Source organism: Hyaena hyaena, unplaced genomic scaffold, assembly GCF_003009895.1.
Source record: "Hyaena hyaena isolate Hyena2069 unplaced genomic scaffold, ASM300989v1 scaffold_158, whole genome shotgun sequence".
Lineage (NCBI taxonomy): Eukaryota > Metazoa > Chordata > Mammalia > Carnivora > Hyaenidae > Hyaena > Hyaena hyaena.
In genome coordinates, this window is record NW_024080790.1 from 527,136 (window position 1) to 543,921 (window position 16,786).

Genomic DNA, 16,786 nt, shown 5'->3' on the forward strand with positions numbered 1-16,786 from the left:
CCATCCATCTCCAGAACTTTTTCATCTTCCCCAACTGAAGCTCTGTACCCATTAGATAACTCCCCATTTCTCTCCCCCCTCCTCTGGCCACTGCCATGAATTTAAGTACTCTAGATACCTCAGATAAGTGAACTCATACAAAGTTTGCCCTTTTGTGTCTGGCTTGTCTCATTTAGCATAATGTCTTAAAGGCTCGTTCATGTCTTTTTAAGGTTAAATCATATTGCATTGTATACATAAAACATTTTGTTTGTCCATTCACCTGTTGCTGAACGTTTCTGATGTTTCCACCTTTCGGCTATTATGAATAATGCAGCTGTGAACATTGGTGGATTTATAACTCTTTTGAGCCTCTGCTTTCAATACCATGGGGTATATACCAGGAATGTAGTTGATGGGCCATATAATAATTATATGTTTAACTTCTGAGGGAGATGTATTTGTTTTTTTGGGGGGGGGACTTTTTTTTTTTTTTACAAATAGTTTACTGTCAGGTTGGTTTCCATATAACACCCAATGCTCATCTCCAGAAGTGCCCTCCTCCATGCACATCTCCCTCCCCCCCCCCACATCCATCAGTCCTCAGTTTATTTCTCAGTATTCAAGAGACTCTCATGGTTTGCCTCCCTCCCTCTTCCCCACTATTTTTCCCCTTCTTCTCCCCCATGGTCCTCAGTTAAGTTCCTCCTAATCCTCCTATACGTGCAAACATATGATATTTGTGAGGGAGATGTATTTATGTTTATGCATCTAAAGGTTATTCTGAGACGAGTAGCATAGCCGAGTCCCGCACAGATACTTTAGTTTCCATGCCTGTCTTGGCCACTAGATGGAGAACTTCTTAACAAGGGCTGCTCCGCTCCTTCCGCCCCCTCCGTAACTCTCTCCATGGTATATAGTAAACGCATTCGGCTGCAACTGGGCGCCTTGAGTGCCCGCCACTGGCGATGTACAGGCGATACGAAGGTGGAGAACGTATCCTAAAGGAACTCAGCCTAAAGAGAGAGTTATGCCTGAAGATGACTGATTATAGGCGCCCCAGCTCCTGACTGTGCCGCTTCCTAGATGTATGACCTGAGCTAAGGTAACCTTCCTTGGCCCCAGCTTCCCTATCCATAAAATGATCTACATCTTCCAATCAACTTCCATCACGAAAATACAGCGTAGCCTTTAAGCACAGGGCCTGGCACGCGTTAGGCACGCAACAATTATGTTCCGGTTACCTGCGGTAGCGAAAGTGCTGTAGGCAAACCTGCCTGGAGGCTTCTGGTCGGTGCTTGTTTGGAGAGCGGTCAGGCGGCCCTCTTGCGCCCTGGACCTCTCCACGCCGGAAGCGGGAGCGCCCAGGGATCGCACCGAAGGCTGTTCCTCCCGCAGGCGCCGAGTTCCCCACCCCCACTCCCCCCGGGACAGTCCTGCCTCCGCGAGCTGTGTCGCCGGCCATCCCCTCGGTGCAGCCGGGGGGATGGACGGAGCTCCCCGAGCAAGGTGCGGTACGCCGCCGCGGCGGTTAGTCCTCCGCACCGGCGGGCGGCGCTAGGCCGGATTCGGCCAGGGGCGATGTCCCGCCGGGCTCCTCTCGGCTGCGGCGCACGGTCCTCCCGCGATCTGCGGGGCGGGGACGCGGCAACGGTGGCGGCGGCTCCGTGTCGCCGGAGCCGAAGCGCGCAGGCCCGTCCCGGCGGTCGGGGGGGGTGGGCAGGCGGGGCGGGGGCGCCATGTGGTTCATGTACGTGCTGAGCTGGCTGTCGCTTTTCATCCAGGTGGCCTTCATCACGCTGGCCGTCGGTGAGAGGGCACGACCCGGGTCCGCGCGGGCTCCGTCCGGCATCTGTGCTGGCCGGGGATAGCTTCACGGGGGCGCCGGAGCCACCCGGGGGACTCCTGTCCGGTGCTCTCGGCTTCCGTATCCTTCTCCTTCCCTGTCCCGCCAGGTTCTTCCCCTCTTGCTGACCCCAGCAGCCCTTGGGACCGCGGGTCCTTCTCGGTGTCACAAAATCCGCCCCGGCACTGCCTGGGAGTGGCTAACTCAAGTAACCCTTGCCTGAGCTCGAGCACCGCCAGCCGCTCGAGGGCCTTCCGACCCAAACTTTTCCCCGACGCTTATCGACGCCCTTTCGCCTTCGGCCCTTTGTACTGCCTACTTTCTTGGAGCTTGACAGCCTTTCTCCTGGCTAGTTCCTACTCTTGGTCCCAGCTGAGATGTCACCTCCTCACGGAAGCCCCTTATGGGGTTTGGTGGTGCCCTCTACTTTCTCGGAAGTAGGGCTTGTCACACTGGGATCGTCTGACTCTCCTCCCTACTCCCCACTTAACCCCCGCTGGGTCAAGGAAGGGATCTTGTCTGTCTTATGCTGTACTCTCATCACTCAGCCCTCCACCTGGCCCATACCAGGTGCCTACAGGTATTTAGTGAATGAATGAATGAATGAATGAACTTCTCCTTCATGAACCAGAAGTTAGCATTGTGCTGACACATCAAATACAGGTTTTCATTCAGTTTTGTAAAGTCTCTTTAGTCGCCCTGACAAAGTTTTGCATCTTTAGACTTGGGAGGACACCACATGAGATGTTTGGTTTGTTCCTTGCGTGCTGGAGTTCACGAAGGGTTGATGGGGACCCAGCTGCAGAGAGAGGAACGACCCGGATGGTGGGAGTGACTCTGGCTAATGTTCTCCCTGCTTGCTCCTCTTCTCAATCCCCCTCAGCCGCCGGACTTTATTACCTGGCAGAACTGATTGAAGAATACACGGTGGCCACCAGCAGGATCATAAAATACATGATCTGGGTAAGTGCCAGCTTTCCCAGGGGTTTCCCCACTTTCGCCTTGCCTCCAAAGGTGGAAGTGGGGAAAGTTTGGCATGGATGATGAGACTGTTTGCTGCAGTTTCCGGAGGGTGCTCCACCTGCACCTGGGCTCCTGAGTGTGCTGTCAGGAACAGGTATTCCCTCACCTCCTTCCCCAAGTGGCATTGCTTCACTGCAGACCCTATTCTCCATTCCTTCACATGACAGCTGGGTGTGTTCTCTGTTGACAGCACCATGGCCCGGCCTTTGCTTGGTTATTTTCCATTGTCAGTAGCCCCTTGCTCTTCTTGTGGCATTTAGAACTAAGAAGGACCTAAGGACAGTTTTGAATACTTGAGTTGGAGTACTCGTTGCCTTCTTTCTGATTGGATCAAGTGACTTGTCCTAAGAGGAAGACACTTTCCCTGCCCTCCCGAGGTTTCATGGAAGCCTTCCGTTCCTGAGGACACAGTCCTTGCCATTGATGTCAGAGCTACAAGAGTGCCTGCTGGCATTCAGATTCCTGCCAGCTGTAGGGAGGGGTGGGCATGGGGCACATTTGGACGGGAGAAGCCCAGTGCCGCTCAAGTCACCTGGTGTCAGCAGCCACTCTGGACCTGGCTTGGGGTAGAGGGTCTGTAGTGGAGACAAGACCATGGCTCTCAGCTCTGGGTTCAGAGGCCTAGCTTGTTTTGGGTGTTGCTGCGGGAATCAGAGCTTCATTCTACCAACTACCATTTGTTAAGTGCCAACAGCTAGAAGTCCTTCAGACCAGTGTTTTTTTTTTTTTCAAACTGCAGGTGTCATTCATTATTGGGTTGTGTAATCAATTCAGTAGGTCATGATCAGCATTTTAAAGAAAATGGAAAAGACTAGAATTGAAATTTGAACTTTGATCTGTAAACTATTTTACTTTTACTGTGGGTTGATGTCAAATTTTTGAGAATGGCGTGAAAAGATGCCACCCTTTGGGAGCTGAGAGACAAGGTGGGGAGGCCAGACCTGTGACTGTGAAACAGGAGATTGAAGCATGAACATAGTGTTCCCCGGAGTGGGCTGGGGGTTAATGAGACCCAGAAGGCTGCCTGGAAGAGGCTCTCTGCACTGTGTACCTCTGGCTGTTTCAGTTCTCCACGGCTGTGCTGATTGGCCTCTACGTTTTTGAGCGCTTCCCCACCTTCATGATTGGCGTGGGCCTCTTCACCAACCTTGTCTACTTTGGCCTCCTCCAGACCTTCCCCTTCATCATGCTGACCTCGCCTAACTTCATCCTTTCATGCGGTGAGAGAGGGCAGAGGTGGGGAGGCAGTCGGGGTGGCTGTGTGTGCCCAGCTCAGTCCAGGGCACTATGGGGACATAGAGAAAAGAGGCAAAACCACGGAGGTCCTCCAGGAGGCCAGGCTGATTGGAAACATGGGGCGCTCACACTCGAGGAGCCTTGAGCGAACTTTTGCTCTAGTGACTAGAATTTGGGGAAAGGGATGGTAGAGGTGGGACACTCAGACAGGGATGGCTTTCCCAGGGAAGTAAGTTTGAGAAGGGAGAAAAGGTGAATTTGCTGCATAGTTATGGCCCCTAAGAAACCACTTGGCCAGGAAAAGCCCAAAGCCCCACCCTGGCAAGGCAGGAAGCTTACCAGCTAGTCGTCTTGATTAACACAGGGGTCTGTGGGGACCCCTGCAGGCACCTGCCTTGGGGTAGACAAATGTGTTTGCAGGACCCTGACCTTTCTGTTTTGACCTGGAACTACTTTCTGGTCCTGAGAGTCATTTCTCCTCTCTGGCCTTAGCTTCTCAGTCTGTTCAAAGACAATGGTCTCAGGTGACACACAGTAGGCGATTATATTCCCGGAAAAGATTCTGGGAAGTGTTTGGTTACTAGGATTGCCTTTTCTCCCATTAGTCATCACTGGTCATCTAGCCTTTGGTCAGGATATGGGATGTAATTGAGGGTTGCTTAGGGCTGCTTTACTATTTCCTTGGGATAATCTGGAAAGAGAATATTATCCACAAGGAGGACATAGTGTTAAAGCTAGGACTGGCCTCTTCCCTGAGCACTGTGGTGTGAGTCCACCAGGGGATGTGTTCAATGGGGGTTGGTGCGGGGAGTCTGGAGACCAGGCCCCTTCTGCATCTTCGCAGGGGTTAGAAGCCTCCCCATCCCCTATAGTAGCAGGCCCTCTCGGCTTCCCTTTGTCATTCCCCCAGCCTGGCCTTTAGATGCCTGAGAGAGTTTGTCTGAAGATTTGCGGGCATTGGGCACCATCTATCTTACAGTTCCCCCTAGTTTCTAGAGTATGGCTAGGCGTGGCCTCCCTTAGGAAGGGAGACACAAGAGAGGAGGAAAGAGAAGCAAGACGTGGCAGTGGGCTGTGAGGTGGATGTGCGGGGCATTCAGTGTGAGGAGGCGCTGTGTTCTGGTGCCTGCCCTTCACCTCACCATGAGAACAGGCAGGGCGCCTGTCTCCGAGCAACCCATCCCCAGAATCTGTATGTCATCTCTCCCTCCATAAGGAGGGGGTGTCAGTCCAGAACATACTAGTTTAGACCAGTGAGCCCTACCCTGGGACAGAATGAGGAAGGACCCCTTCCCCCAGAATTTGGAGGACTCCTAAAAGTGTGCCTAGCAAACTGTGCCCTTTTATCCCTGAGGAGAGCGAGCCTCTTTATTTGAGGCCCTCTCCCTGCTGCCCAGTTCAGAGAAGAATCTGTTGGGAGTATGTTAACTGCACATCCATGATTTACTGCACCCACTGCCCATCGGAGAGCACTCTTGAGGACTCACGTCCACTTAAAACCAGGTTAATTGTCACAGTGCTTTCAATTATGTAACATTCAAGTCTCATTTTTAAACCATTCAAAGAGCTTTCTTACCTGCATTCTAATTTTGCTCATAAATGCCTTCTGCAGTAGGCAGGCAGAAGCTAATGCTCCCATTTTAACAGATGGAAAACTGAGTTCTGGAGGGTAGTGTGCTTGCCATGCTCTGGGATGGGTGCAGAATCAGGACTAAGACTCAGGGCTCCCCACTCCCAGGGGCCTTTTGAAGGTTAAGAGTCTAGCTTTATGTTATTCCCCCCAAACTGACTGACTCTTCATTCCCTCAACAGGGCTAGTGGTGGTGAATCACTACCTAGCGTTTCAGTTTTTTGCAGAGGAATATTATCCTTTCTCAGAGGTAAGAAGTGTTCAGTACGTCGAACAATTAGCAGGACAAGGGGAGATAAAATGGACTTGGACGATTTGCTTTTTGAACTTAGCTATGATTTGAAACAGTCTCTTGAGGGATAACACATTTTAAAAATCTAGTCCTGATGATGTTCGACAGCAATGTGGATGAGGAGCGGAGAAGACTCTGGCCGAGGTGGGGAGGACACTGCTCTCCCACGGGGAGTCCTTTGGTTCTCCCAGGATCACCTGAGATCAGGATGGGGCACAAGGGTGGCCTCATCTGATGCAGACGTCACGGGGCTGGGCAGCTTGCAGTCCTGAAGCCCGGCTCCTCCCTGCAGCCTGCCGAGCCTTTCTCCTCTCAGGCCCCTCCACACCCTGCTGCTGCAGGCCAGACCCCCGGGAAGAACAAGGTCATTGTTGGGGGGAACATGGGTCAGCTGTGGTTTTGCCATCCATCTGCCTCCTTTAGTTCAGAGGAGTTGCTCATCCTAGTGACCAGGATTTGGGGATTGTGGACACACTTGGTCAGCCTCAGCCTTTACCTTGCCCCACTGAATTATCTCCATGTCTGAGGTTGTCCTGTCTCTGCTTCCTGGGCCCTGGCCTCCTTCAGAGATCAGGTGTGGGGCCTTCTGTGCACCCTTGACTGCCTCTGTAAGATACATGGTGACCGTGTGCGCCCCACCCTCGGCACCTCTGGGGCACCCTCTTTTCAGTGTCTCTTGTTGTCAGGTCCTGGCCTATTTCACTTTCTGTCTGTGGATAATCCCGTTTGCATTCTTTGTGTCACTGTCGGCGGGGGAAAACATCCTGCCCTCCACCATGCAGCCAGGAGGTGAGAAGGGGTGTGTCAGGGGTCTTGGTGGGACGACACCAGGAAGAGCCGAGTCTACGCGGGGAGCCAGAGCCCAGCCCTGTGGTGGAGACCCATGGGCTCCAGGTGGGGAGAGCCGTGTTCACATTTAGACACACACACTCATCTCCCTGCCTATGTCTCCACAGATGACGTGGTCTCCAATTACTTCACCAAAGGCAAGCGGGGCAAACGCTTAGGGATCCTGGTTGTCTTCTCCTTCATCAAAGAGGCCATTCTACCCAGTCGTCAGAAGATATACTGAACCCCCTTGGGGAGGGGATGTGGGAGCAAGATCAGGAGAGTCAGGCCGCTGGGCCTCTGCACTAGGTGGGGGCCGTGAACCTGGAAGGCACCTTCCCCCGGCCCTGGCCCTCATTCCCTTGACTCTCCCTAAAGCCCTCATCCCCACCTTCCTCGAGGGGCTCAGCTTCGCTCAGATCTGACGCTGCTAGAGGCTGTGACCTCAGAGGGCACCAGGGGGATGGAAGAGCCTGCTTGGCCAGTAGGCTGTGGTCCACCTGGTTATGTGGAAGCTGAGCTCCCTGTGACCCTCCTGCCCACTTCTGTGAGGGGTTAGGAGGTTCTGGCTCAGCCTGGGCAGGCAGAGCAGGGGCTGTGACGCTGGAAAGCAGATAGGGATAAGTTCTCTGGGCAGATGGCCGTGGGGAGGGGCCGTGGCTTGGCACTTCCAAGAGAAATAGTTTTTGCTGTTGAACTGTGATTTCTGTCCAAGTGCTAATTCCCATTTAAATAAAGATTCTAGGTGGCACTGTTTGCCTTAATACCCTGAAAGTTCATCTCCCTTTCTTCCTATTGATCTTCTGCCCTGGACTGGACTGGCTTTTCTGTTCCAGCGGCTCCTTTTCTGGGTTTGGGCCTTGCCCTCCCACAGGGACTGCTCTCACGGCCCTTTTTGAGAAATGAGCAGAGATGAAGAGCTGAGGAGCTGAGCCGGGTCAGGGGAGTGGGGTGGAGGCGGCCTTTCACATGCCCCCTCCCTTTTCTTCCATCTCTTCTTTACCTGTGGCTCCATGGCTGCCACAACTGGGGTTGGAGAGGCACAGTTTGGGACTGGGTTGGATTTTCAGAACATCTGCAATATCCTACTTGTAAGTCTTCCACTGGGGCAAGGGAGTGGTTCCTGGCCAAATTCTGTCTCAGGCCCAAGGAGAAACAAAATAGAAGTTGGCCTCCAGACAGCCTGGGCTATAGCCTAATTTTTAAGAACTGGGACTGAGGGAAGAAATGGTTTGTCACTCTTAAGAGCACATGAGGGCTGGCCCTTTCTTCTGTGTGCTCTTGGCTCCTAGGGAGATGACCTCAGTCTTGTAAGAAGGCGGGCCAGATCCTGGCACAGACCAGGGTGTGCTGACTTTGCACTCCAGCTACAGTGCCTTGCAAGTACTCAGCCGTACAATTTGGCGTGCAGCCCCCATGCGAGCCGTTCCCAGCCACGTCCTCTACCTCAGAGCGAGGCTGGCGAGTGCGGAGATGGACAGCGCACCTGTGGTACCTTTAAGCCGGGGAAGGCCCCTGTGCTCAAATTCTCTGTATCCTGCCTCAAGTCCCACCACAGCCCCGCGTCTCCTGGCGTTAGCATTTCCTGTTCTCTTAAAAATGCCAGCCTTTCCCTTTCCCCGAGAGGAGTGGCACATTTTCGTTTTTTCTTGGTGTGGAGGAGATGGCCAGGCCTTTTTATCCTATGCAGACAAGGGAGGACAAAGTGGAAGACACAGGAGGCCAGTATCATCCTCACTGCGGGTCAACAACTGGCCCTGCTCTGCCTTGCCGTCCACATCTTTGTTCCTCACCCTGATGATATGGCTTCTCTCCTAGGGGTTGCCAGTGGCCTTCTTGTGCTAAGTCCTCTCACATCCTGCTGGGGCTCTGCGGCATCTGTCAGGGCTGACCACCCCCAGCTCCTTGAGTTGCACCTCCCTGACACTCCTGTGGCTGGTTTTCCTCCTACCTCTGGCTGTTCCTTTCAGTTTCCTGCACAGGCTTCTCCATTTGCCCCACGCACATGGGGTTTCTCAGGGTTCTGTTGTGGGCTCCCTGGAGGAGCCCATCCATGCTGATGGCTTCAAGGACTCTTTGCCGAGGAATTGAGAGTTGACTCCAGCCCCGATGTCCCTCCTGGTCTTCTGAACCATAGTTCTGCTGCCTTTGGGTGCACAGACAACTCTCACGGCCCAGAGGGCGCTTGTTGCTGACTCTGTAAACCTGCCTCTTTTGGGCACCTGCTGTGGCCCCAAGACCTCTCAGGAGCCAGACCAGAAATCGGCTTTCTAGTTCTGCTTTCTCTTTCGGCCCCTCCCCACCCCCTATCCAATCTCTAAAAATGTAAAGTTTACCTTCCTAACATCTCTTGATTTAAGCCACTGCCACTGTCATCAGCTTACACCTGGATTATTGTGACAGCCGCCTTCTGCTTCTCTGTTTCACAGCCAGAGTTGTCTCCAAAATATATAGTTGATCAAGTCATTCCCGGCCTACAACCTTTCATGGCTCCCTACTGCCCTCAGGATAAAGTCCAGACCCCTTAGCATGGCTTGTGAGACTTGTGATGTCTGGTTACTGCTCACCTATGGCCTCATCACTTGCCACCTTGCACCGTGTGTCCCAGCCTCCTGTATTCAGAGATGCCACTTTGATTCCCCTTTCTTCTGCTCACCTGGGGACCTTCTCTGTCAGTTCTCAACTTAGATTTCATTTCCTCTGAGCTCTGTCCCCTCTCCCCCCAGCACACTACACAGTTCACTCTAGGCTTACTTGCCTGCTTACTGTTTATTTCCCCACTAGACTGTAAGCTCCTTGAGGGCAGGGGCTGTCCTTCAGTTTTTGTATCATCAGTGCCTGGCTTGGTGCCTGGTACATAGAAAGCACTCAATAAATGTTTGTTTAATGAATGATTTGTAGTGATGCATACAGGGGATAGCAGGGGATCCAGGATAGCTACCTGGAGGAGGTGCAAGTGCTTTTACAGTCTCAAACTGAAGCCACATGTCCTCCCTCCCTTCCCCAAGATATGCCACGTGTGCCTCCCTGATCTACAGAAACCTTGAAGGACTTAATCTGAACCAGAGGCGGAATTTTCCAGTGGTCCCTCATCCTGGAAGCCTTGTTCCTGGTGGGCTGGGAGAGAGGGGAGGTAGTAGGGATGCCAAAGTGTCACTTTTATAATACTAGGGCCCAGGATAGAGACTGATGCCCACTCTGAGGCCTCTGCCCTAACTTAAGTCTCCTGCAGTGGTCCCAGAAATTTCTCTGTGGAGAATGGAGACCTGGGATCTAGGCTTTTGTTGAGAGAAGAGGCTCTGATCTCTGAGCTTGAAAGTGGGAAGGCTCTGGGCACTTTTCTCCCTGTCCTCCACCCACATCATGAATCACCACATCTCTGCCTTCACTGGGCTGCCTCAGCTTCAGAGCCTACCAAAGTAAGTTTATGGGGGGCTTTTGGGGTCTGGCAGAGAGGGGAGCCCTTGGTGGGCTCGCACAGCTGCCAGGAAGGCTTCATCAAATGTCTCACGCAGGTTCATGGCCAGAGCGTCAGTCCAAAAGTTGTCATCACCCAAGTGCCGCTTCTGGGGCACATCCTTCATGCTGACAGAGCAAAAGCCCTGGGGCACTTTCATCCTGTATGGCCGCACTGAAGGGTACAGCTCTTGGACTATCACCTCGAAAGGCAGCTGTGGCACGGGTGCCACCCGGTCGCCGGCCACTGTGCGCAGTTGGGCCCTACTGTGCCTGTCAGACCACACCTCGAGGAAGCTGCGGAAGTCGTGCTCCAAGCTAGGGTCTGGATGCACACCCAGGCGGACGCCCTGCGGATAGCCGATCTGGGTGATGGGGGATCTGGCAGGGTTGTTGCTGACATTCCATGACCTGGGCCGCTTGACCACAGGCTGCAGTGTGTAGGCTGATGTGTGTGTCCTCAAGGGCTGCAGCTTGGGCAGCGGTGTCTGTCGCAGGCGCGCCTCCGGGGAGGGGTAGAAGCTCTTGGGAGGCCTTAATCCCTGGTGCTTGGCGGCCTTGGAGAGGGGAATAGCCTGGTGTGGGGCACAGGGCTCGCGCTTGGCGCTCCGGGTCAGCGATCGGGCTCGGAGCAGCTGCTTGCACTGGAGCCACCTCTTGAAATCAGCTTCTCTCAGAATTTGGTGCTCTTTCTGCAACAGAGGATACAGGATGGTCGCGCGTGGCTGCCCCCATCCCCTCTTCTGTGAAAGGGGGCTCTGTGGCTCTAGCCCATGGAACCCTCAGGTGTCATTGACCAGATACAGTGCCGCCCCAGGGGAGTCCTAAATCTGACGGAAGAAACTCCTGCCTTACAGGAGCCCTTGTTCCGACAGGGAGACCCCTATTACCCTACAGGAGCCTCTGGGCTGATGGGGCAGATAGACCCTCTCCCGTAGAGGAGACCAATCTGATACAGCTTCTGCCCTAGGTCTCCAGGGGGAGGTACCGTCCCTGCCCTATGGAGAACCTCAAGTCTCATGGGGGAGACAAGCCTCCACCCCCAAAGGAGCCCCAAGTTTGATAGTGGGGATATGTCCTGCCCTAAGACAACCTCTGGTTTGATGGGGCAAAGGCAAATCCTTGACTCTGGAAGGAGAAAGAAAGGTTTGGAAGGCCTGCAACCAGGGGAGCCGATGTGGGCAGGCGTCCTGAAGTGCTGAGCCTTGTCGGGGCATATAGTTGGCTGGCTCTCTGCACTGGGTGGTAATGACCTGGTCTACCTCTCTGTTTATGTCTCCACTAGAACTGAACTGCCCCCTTTCCACCCCCTTGTGTCAGTGTCCCACTTCCCAGACTGTTGCTAAGCAATCAGGTGTATGGAGATTGACCCAGCTCGGGAGGTAGGCTCTGATTAGACTAAGCCAATCATAATAATTCCATCAGCCTTGCCCCAGACTGAGGTCAGCCAGCACATGGCTTTCCTTTAGCTCTAGGCATTGGAGCAAGAATGCACATATGATCCAGCTGAGGCAAATAAGAGATAAGGGAAGATCTGCAAGGTGCTTCTGGGAAAGTTAAGAGCCACAGAAACAGATGAGCTTTTCCTCTTCTGGACACATGGCCTGGGTGACACCAACAGCAAAAGAGGGTAGGGTTGAAAAAGCTGGAGAAAAATGCAGCTGGAACCAAGCAGCAGTACTGGATTTTGCCAGCCCTAAAGCACTCCCCACTTTTGGACTTAACTTAGGATTCCCAGGATATTCTTTCTGGGTTTTCTGACTCTTTCATCCTATATAATTACAGCTGCTTAAAAGCCTTTAGCTACCCCCCCCCTCCACTCTTCCCCAGCCCAAGTCCATGATGGATCTGAGCCCCTACCAAATCTCTAGCTTGTCAATCTCCAACTCCTATCCGATCCCCTACTTCTCAGCATACACTGCATTCTCATGTACCACTATGCCTCTCCACAGGGCTGTCTGTTCTTTTGGATTACCCATTCTCTTCCTCTTATGGCCAAGTGCTGCCCATCTTTAAAGATCGTCTGAAGCATTATCGGTCTGGCATCCTCCTGGACCCTGTCTTTGCAGGAATATAACCCACCTCCCATACTAGACCCTAAGCATCTTGAACGTGGGGACCACATCTCATTTGTCTTTGGAGCCTCAGGGTCCAGCAGGTTCCTAGCAGAGAGTACAGTGTCTTTTGGAAAGGATGGATTTTTTGTTGTTGTTGTTTTATTTTTAAGTAATCCCTGCACTCCGTGTGGGGCTTGAATTCACAAGCCTGAGATCAAGAGTCACCTGTTCCACCGACTGAGCCAGCCAGGTGCCCCAAAGGATGGATCTTTTTAACCAGCGTGAATCCCAATATAGGCAGGGCCTGGGTCTCACTAGAGATTTTCCTCCTAATCCAGAAGGAGGGAATGCACTAGAAGGGATGCCATAAATTCTTGCTAATTTAAGCTGTATTTGCTTTCTAATACAAAACAAAACAAGACTTTTGACCTTTTAAGGGTGGAATTTCAGAGGATGGGAAGAAGGAGGCTTTTTCTGGGCAGGACTGCTACCAGCCACTCTCCTAAATAACTGTGCGTGTGAGTTACTTGTCCTCTGCTCACATGCTTGGATAGCAGTGGCTGCCAGGCACCCCTGTCACTCTACCCCTTACTTGATACTCAGTCAGGTAGTCCTGTTCCATGAGGGCCAGCTGGTCCTTGAGCCTCTTCAGTTTCCTCATCTCACAAGCAAAGTCCTTCTTGTCCCGTTTCCACATGGCATCCTTCAAGAACCTGGTGCCAAGGTGGGGGTGTGTCATCCCCGTGCTGACTGAGCTTTAGCCAGGGCTGGGAAGACTGGCTGCTGAGGGCCTGAATGTGGGTGGGAGGAGCCACCAGAGACACCATTCCCCGCTGCTCAAGGCCCCTCTGAATAACTACTGTCATTTGAGGTGAGAGAGGAAAGTGTCTGATGGTCTGATCACCACTATCTTGCTGAGGACCCAGGGCCTCAGGGCAAGGAAGGGTAATGCCAAACCCAAAGGAGTGAGGCCCTGCAGAAAGCCCTGGGAATAATATCCTGGGCAGGGGTCTTCTCAGCCGACTTCTCTCCCAGCCCAGACTCTCCTCTCAAAGATTCCTAGGCGAGGGCCCCAGGGGAAGGGCCGGCAGGCTGTGGCTGGTTCTCACACTCTCACCTGGCACAGTCACGATGGTTCCATATTTTGCAGTAGTCGATGGGTTTGCAGCCCATGGCATCTCGGGCATGGACATCAGCACCATTTTGCACCAGGACCTTCACACAGTTCAGCATGCCCTGGGAGGCCGCCAGGTGGAGGGGTGTGGAGCCATTGCCTGTTTGACTGTAGAGGGCCCCGCCAGCGGGGAAGAGGGCAGAGGAGGGACAAAGGGCATCTGCCCATCAGACAGGCAGGCAAACTGGCTTCCAGGCTGGCTCTGCCACCAGCCCACTGGGTGCCTCTGGCACGTCCCTTCTCCTCTCTGAGCTTCAGTTTCCTCTACTGTAGAAGGAGGGTGTGGACTAAATGAATGATAAAAGTCTGATTATATGGATATGCTACTGTTAAGTACTGCTGGAAGAAGAGCTGGGTTGGCTGGAGCTTAGAGACACTAACTTTACTGGCTCATAAGTCAGTCAGCCCTCCTGTCCCTACCCCTGTCTGGCCATTCAAGGCCTGAATGACCTGGGCCCTGCCTCCTCCTCAACCTCACACTTTGACCTTGACCCACTCTTTGCCAGCATATGATCTGTGCACATCATATTCCCTCTGCCTGGGACACTTCCCTGGCTCTTTGCATGGTTGGCTTGCTCCCAGTTTTCAGGCTGCAATTTAAATGTCATCTTCTTAGACATGACTTCCCCTTCCAAGATGGATTCTCTCCCTGCCCCTTTTACTCACCAACCCACCACCCTGTTCGTTTCCTATGTAACCACTCACTACATTGTCATTTTGATCATTTATTAGTTAATTTACTGTCTGCTCCTGCCCTAGTATATCAACTTCATAAGGGCAGGGACCATTTCTGTGTCTTCACTGATCTATTCTTCAACTCTGGCTTGGCTCTCTGTATATGAATGAGTACAGTCTCTCATATGCTATCCATGCGCTTTCCATACATTTCCTCAATTATCACAATAGTCTCATGTCATCCCAAATTTCAGTTGAAAACACTGAGGAAACAGTTATCAAACTTTGCTGCAAGTTGGAAATACCTGGGGATCTTTCAGGCTTTCCAAGGCCCACACCACACCCCATACCAATTTCAGCCTTTGATTGGAACACAGGCACTGGTAGTTTTGAAGCTCCACAGGTGACTCTAGTGTACCGACAAGCTTGGGAACGAGAGCACTGAGGCCAAGGGTTGAGTGACTTGCCTGAGGTCTTGCCGTTTGCTAGCAGATGGCAAAGCTGGGATGCAAACTAGGGCTGTCCTTTCCCAGAGCCTGATCTCCTTAGCACACCACATGGGCTCGCTGGCTGCATTCTATGAGATCCAATCCTTGTCACCCCACAGCCCTCTGCCTGTCCTGCGTGGATCTGCCTACCTGGAAGTGGGGTTCCTATCTGCCCAGGCTCCAAGACTCTTTTCTGGACACAGGCTGGACTCACGTGTTGAGGGCCGCCCCTTGCTTAAGCAGATAGTGAATGCAGGGGAGGGTCATGGTCTTGTTGTCCCCGTGGATGACCAGATGCAGGGGTGTCTGGCCATTGTTGGTGGGCAGGTCCACAGGAAACTTATACTCCTCTACCAAGGCCTGCAGACATGTAAGCTTGCCATTCTGGGCTGCGAAGTGGATGGCAGTGAAACCCTGTGGAGACCAGAGCAGGGAGACTGAGCAGGGCCCATGACCTAGCCTAGAGGGCAATTCCTTAGGATTACCCATCCCTCTTCCCTGACCCCCAGGGACCCCTTGCTCACACTCCGTTGCCACCCCCTACCCCTCCCCCCACCTCCTACCTTCCTACCCTTGCTGGCTATCCCCAAATGGCTCTCCCACAGTAGCAAGGTGAATTAGGACCATCTACACAGAAAAGGACATCTGCGGATGCTGCATAGACAGATCTTTGCCAGAGAACAACTATGTGAGGAGTTTTTTATGGGTGCAGAGGACTTCAGTTCTTGCCCCCAGGCTCCAAGGCCTCACCTTGTCATCCGCTGGGATTTCCTCGCCGTGCCGACTCAGACAGAACCGCAACCATTCCAGGTTGCCCAGCGCCGCCGCGAACAACTCGTAGTAGCTCCCTAGGGCCTTCTGGTCCCACTCATCCGGGTTAGAGATGGAGCGCAAGTGGAGGGTCGAAAGCGAGGAGTTGAGTGAGAAAATGGAGTCCTGGGCCAGGCGGGAGGCCCTGTGGAGGGGTCGTGTGTGACGGTAAGGGCTGTCACTGAGCACCGGGGCATTTATGGGGGCCAGGCCAGGGTCCGCTGGGCGGCAGGTTACTGAGGAAGCCACCATCCCCGGACACCTCTCCGGAGCAAGCCCAGACCCCAGCCTGGCTCTCCGGCTCCTAGGGCTCCTGGGGGCTGCAGCAGGGCCCCGGCCCCAACCGGGCCCTGCCCCTCCTGGGAGGTCCTGCGGCCCCAGGCCACCTCATCCCCGGCTCACCTGGACTGCTTGGATGGCGAGCCAGCGCAGGAGACCTTGTAGGAGAATTTCTTCGCTGGCGGCATGGCGACACTTGCTGGCGAGGGCTACCCTCGTCCTGCCCTCCCGTGCCACCCTCCCAAGGACTCTCGAACTCGCGCTTCGGGCGGGGTGGCGCCACCTGTTGGCTTAGTAACCTCCCGCTGCAGGGCTGCGAAGGCCCGCTAGAGTCCCTGGCTCGGGGCCGGGGCGGCTGTCTTCAGGAGATCCCGCGGCAGGGTCCCTGCCGCCCCGCGCGCGATGGAACAGCATCAGCCACACACACAAACTGGAAGACACCTAGGCTTTGTTTCTGATTATAAAATTAATAAGTGCTGATTGTAAAAACAGAAAAAGATAACGAGAAAATCACAATCCCACCACCCACAAAAATCACGGTCTGTTACAATGCGTATATACATATCGTATAGGTATTTTTTGTACTTCTTTTTGTTTAGCGTTTTATTATGAACTCGCACCCACTGTCATGCCACATACGAAACGCACATTATGACGCAACAGCAGCCCAGCATCATAATGGACATGCTATCATCTCACATGTGCAGCGGAAAACAAAACAATTCATCTTGGTGGTTTTCTTAGGGTGGATTCCTGGAAGTAGAATTACTAGATAAAAAGGAAGTAACAATTTAAAATTGTTGGTATGTGTTTCTAAACTACCTGTCTGCAAGATTTCATATTCATTTACTTTTTTTTTTTAATATTTATTTAATTTGGAGAGAGAAACTCAGAGCATGGGTGGGGGAGGGGCAGAGAGAAATGGAGACAGAATCTGAAGCGGGCTCCAGGCTCTGAGCTGTCAGCACAGAGCCGGACAGGCTCTAACCCACCAACCAGGAGATCATGTCCTG

At 53.1% G+C, this 16,786-nt stretch overlaps 2 protein-coding genes across 2 annotated transcripts; one reads left to right on the top strand and one right to left on the bottom strand.

The window, feature by feature from the left end:
* Positions 1 to 1,645: 1,645 nt before the first annotated feature.
* On the top strand, positions 1,646 to 9,725 carry TEX261 (testis expressed 261). Its single transcript, XM_039239568.1, has 6 exons — positions 1,646 to 1,788; positions 2,709 to 2,788; positions 3,915 to 4,068; positions 5,897 to 5,964; positions 6,693 to 6,795; positions 6,963 to 9,725. Exons 1-6 carry the CDS (start codon positions 1,719 to 1,721, stop codon positions 7,076 to 7,078), a joined length of 591 nt encoding a protein of 196 aa, XP_039095499.1. The 5' UTR covers positions 1,646 to 1,718; the 3' UTR covers positions 7,079 to 9,725.
* Positions 9,689 to 15,961, bottom strand: ANKRD53 (ankyrin repeat domain 53). Its single transcript, XM_039239563.1, has 6 exons — positions 15,897 to 15,961; positions 15,435 to 15,639; positions 14,899 to 15,098; positions 13,465 to 13,629; positions 12,940 to 13,060; positions 9,689 to 10,982 (listed from the first exon to the last, which is right to left on the bottom strand). Exons 1-6 carry the CDS (start codon positions 15,959 to 15,961, stop codon positions 10,260 to 10,262), a joined length of 1,479 nt encoding a protein of 492 aa, XP_039095494.1. The 3' UTR covers positions 9,689 to 10,259.
* Between the last annotated feature and the right edge of the window lie 825 nt (positions 15,962 to 16,786).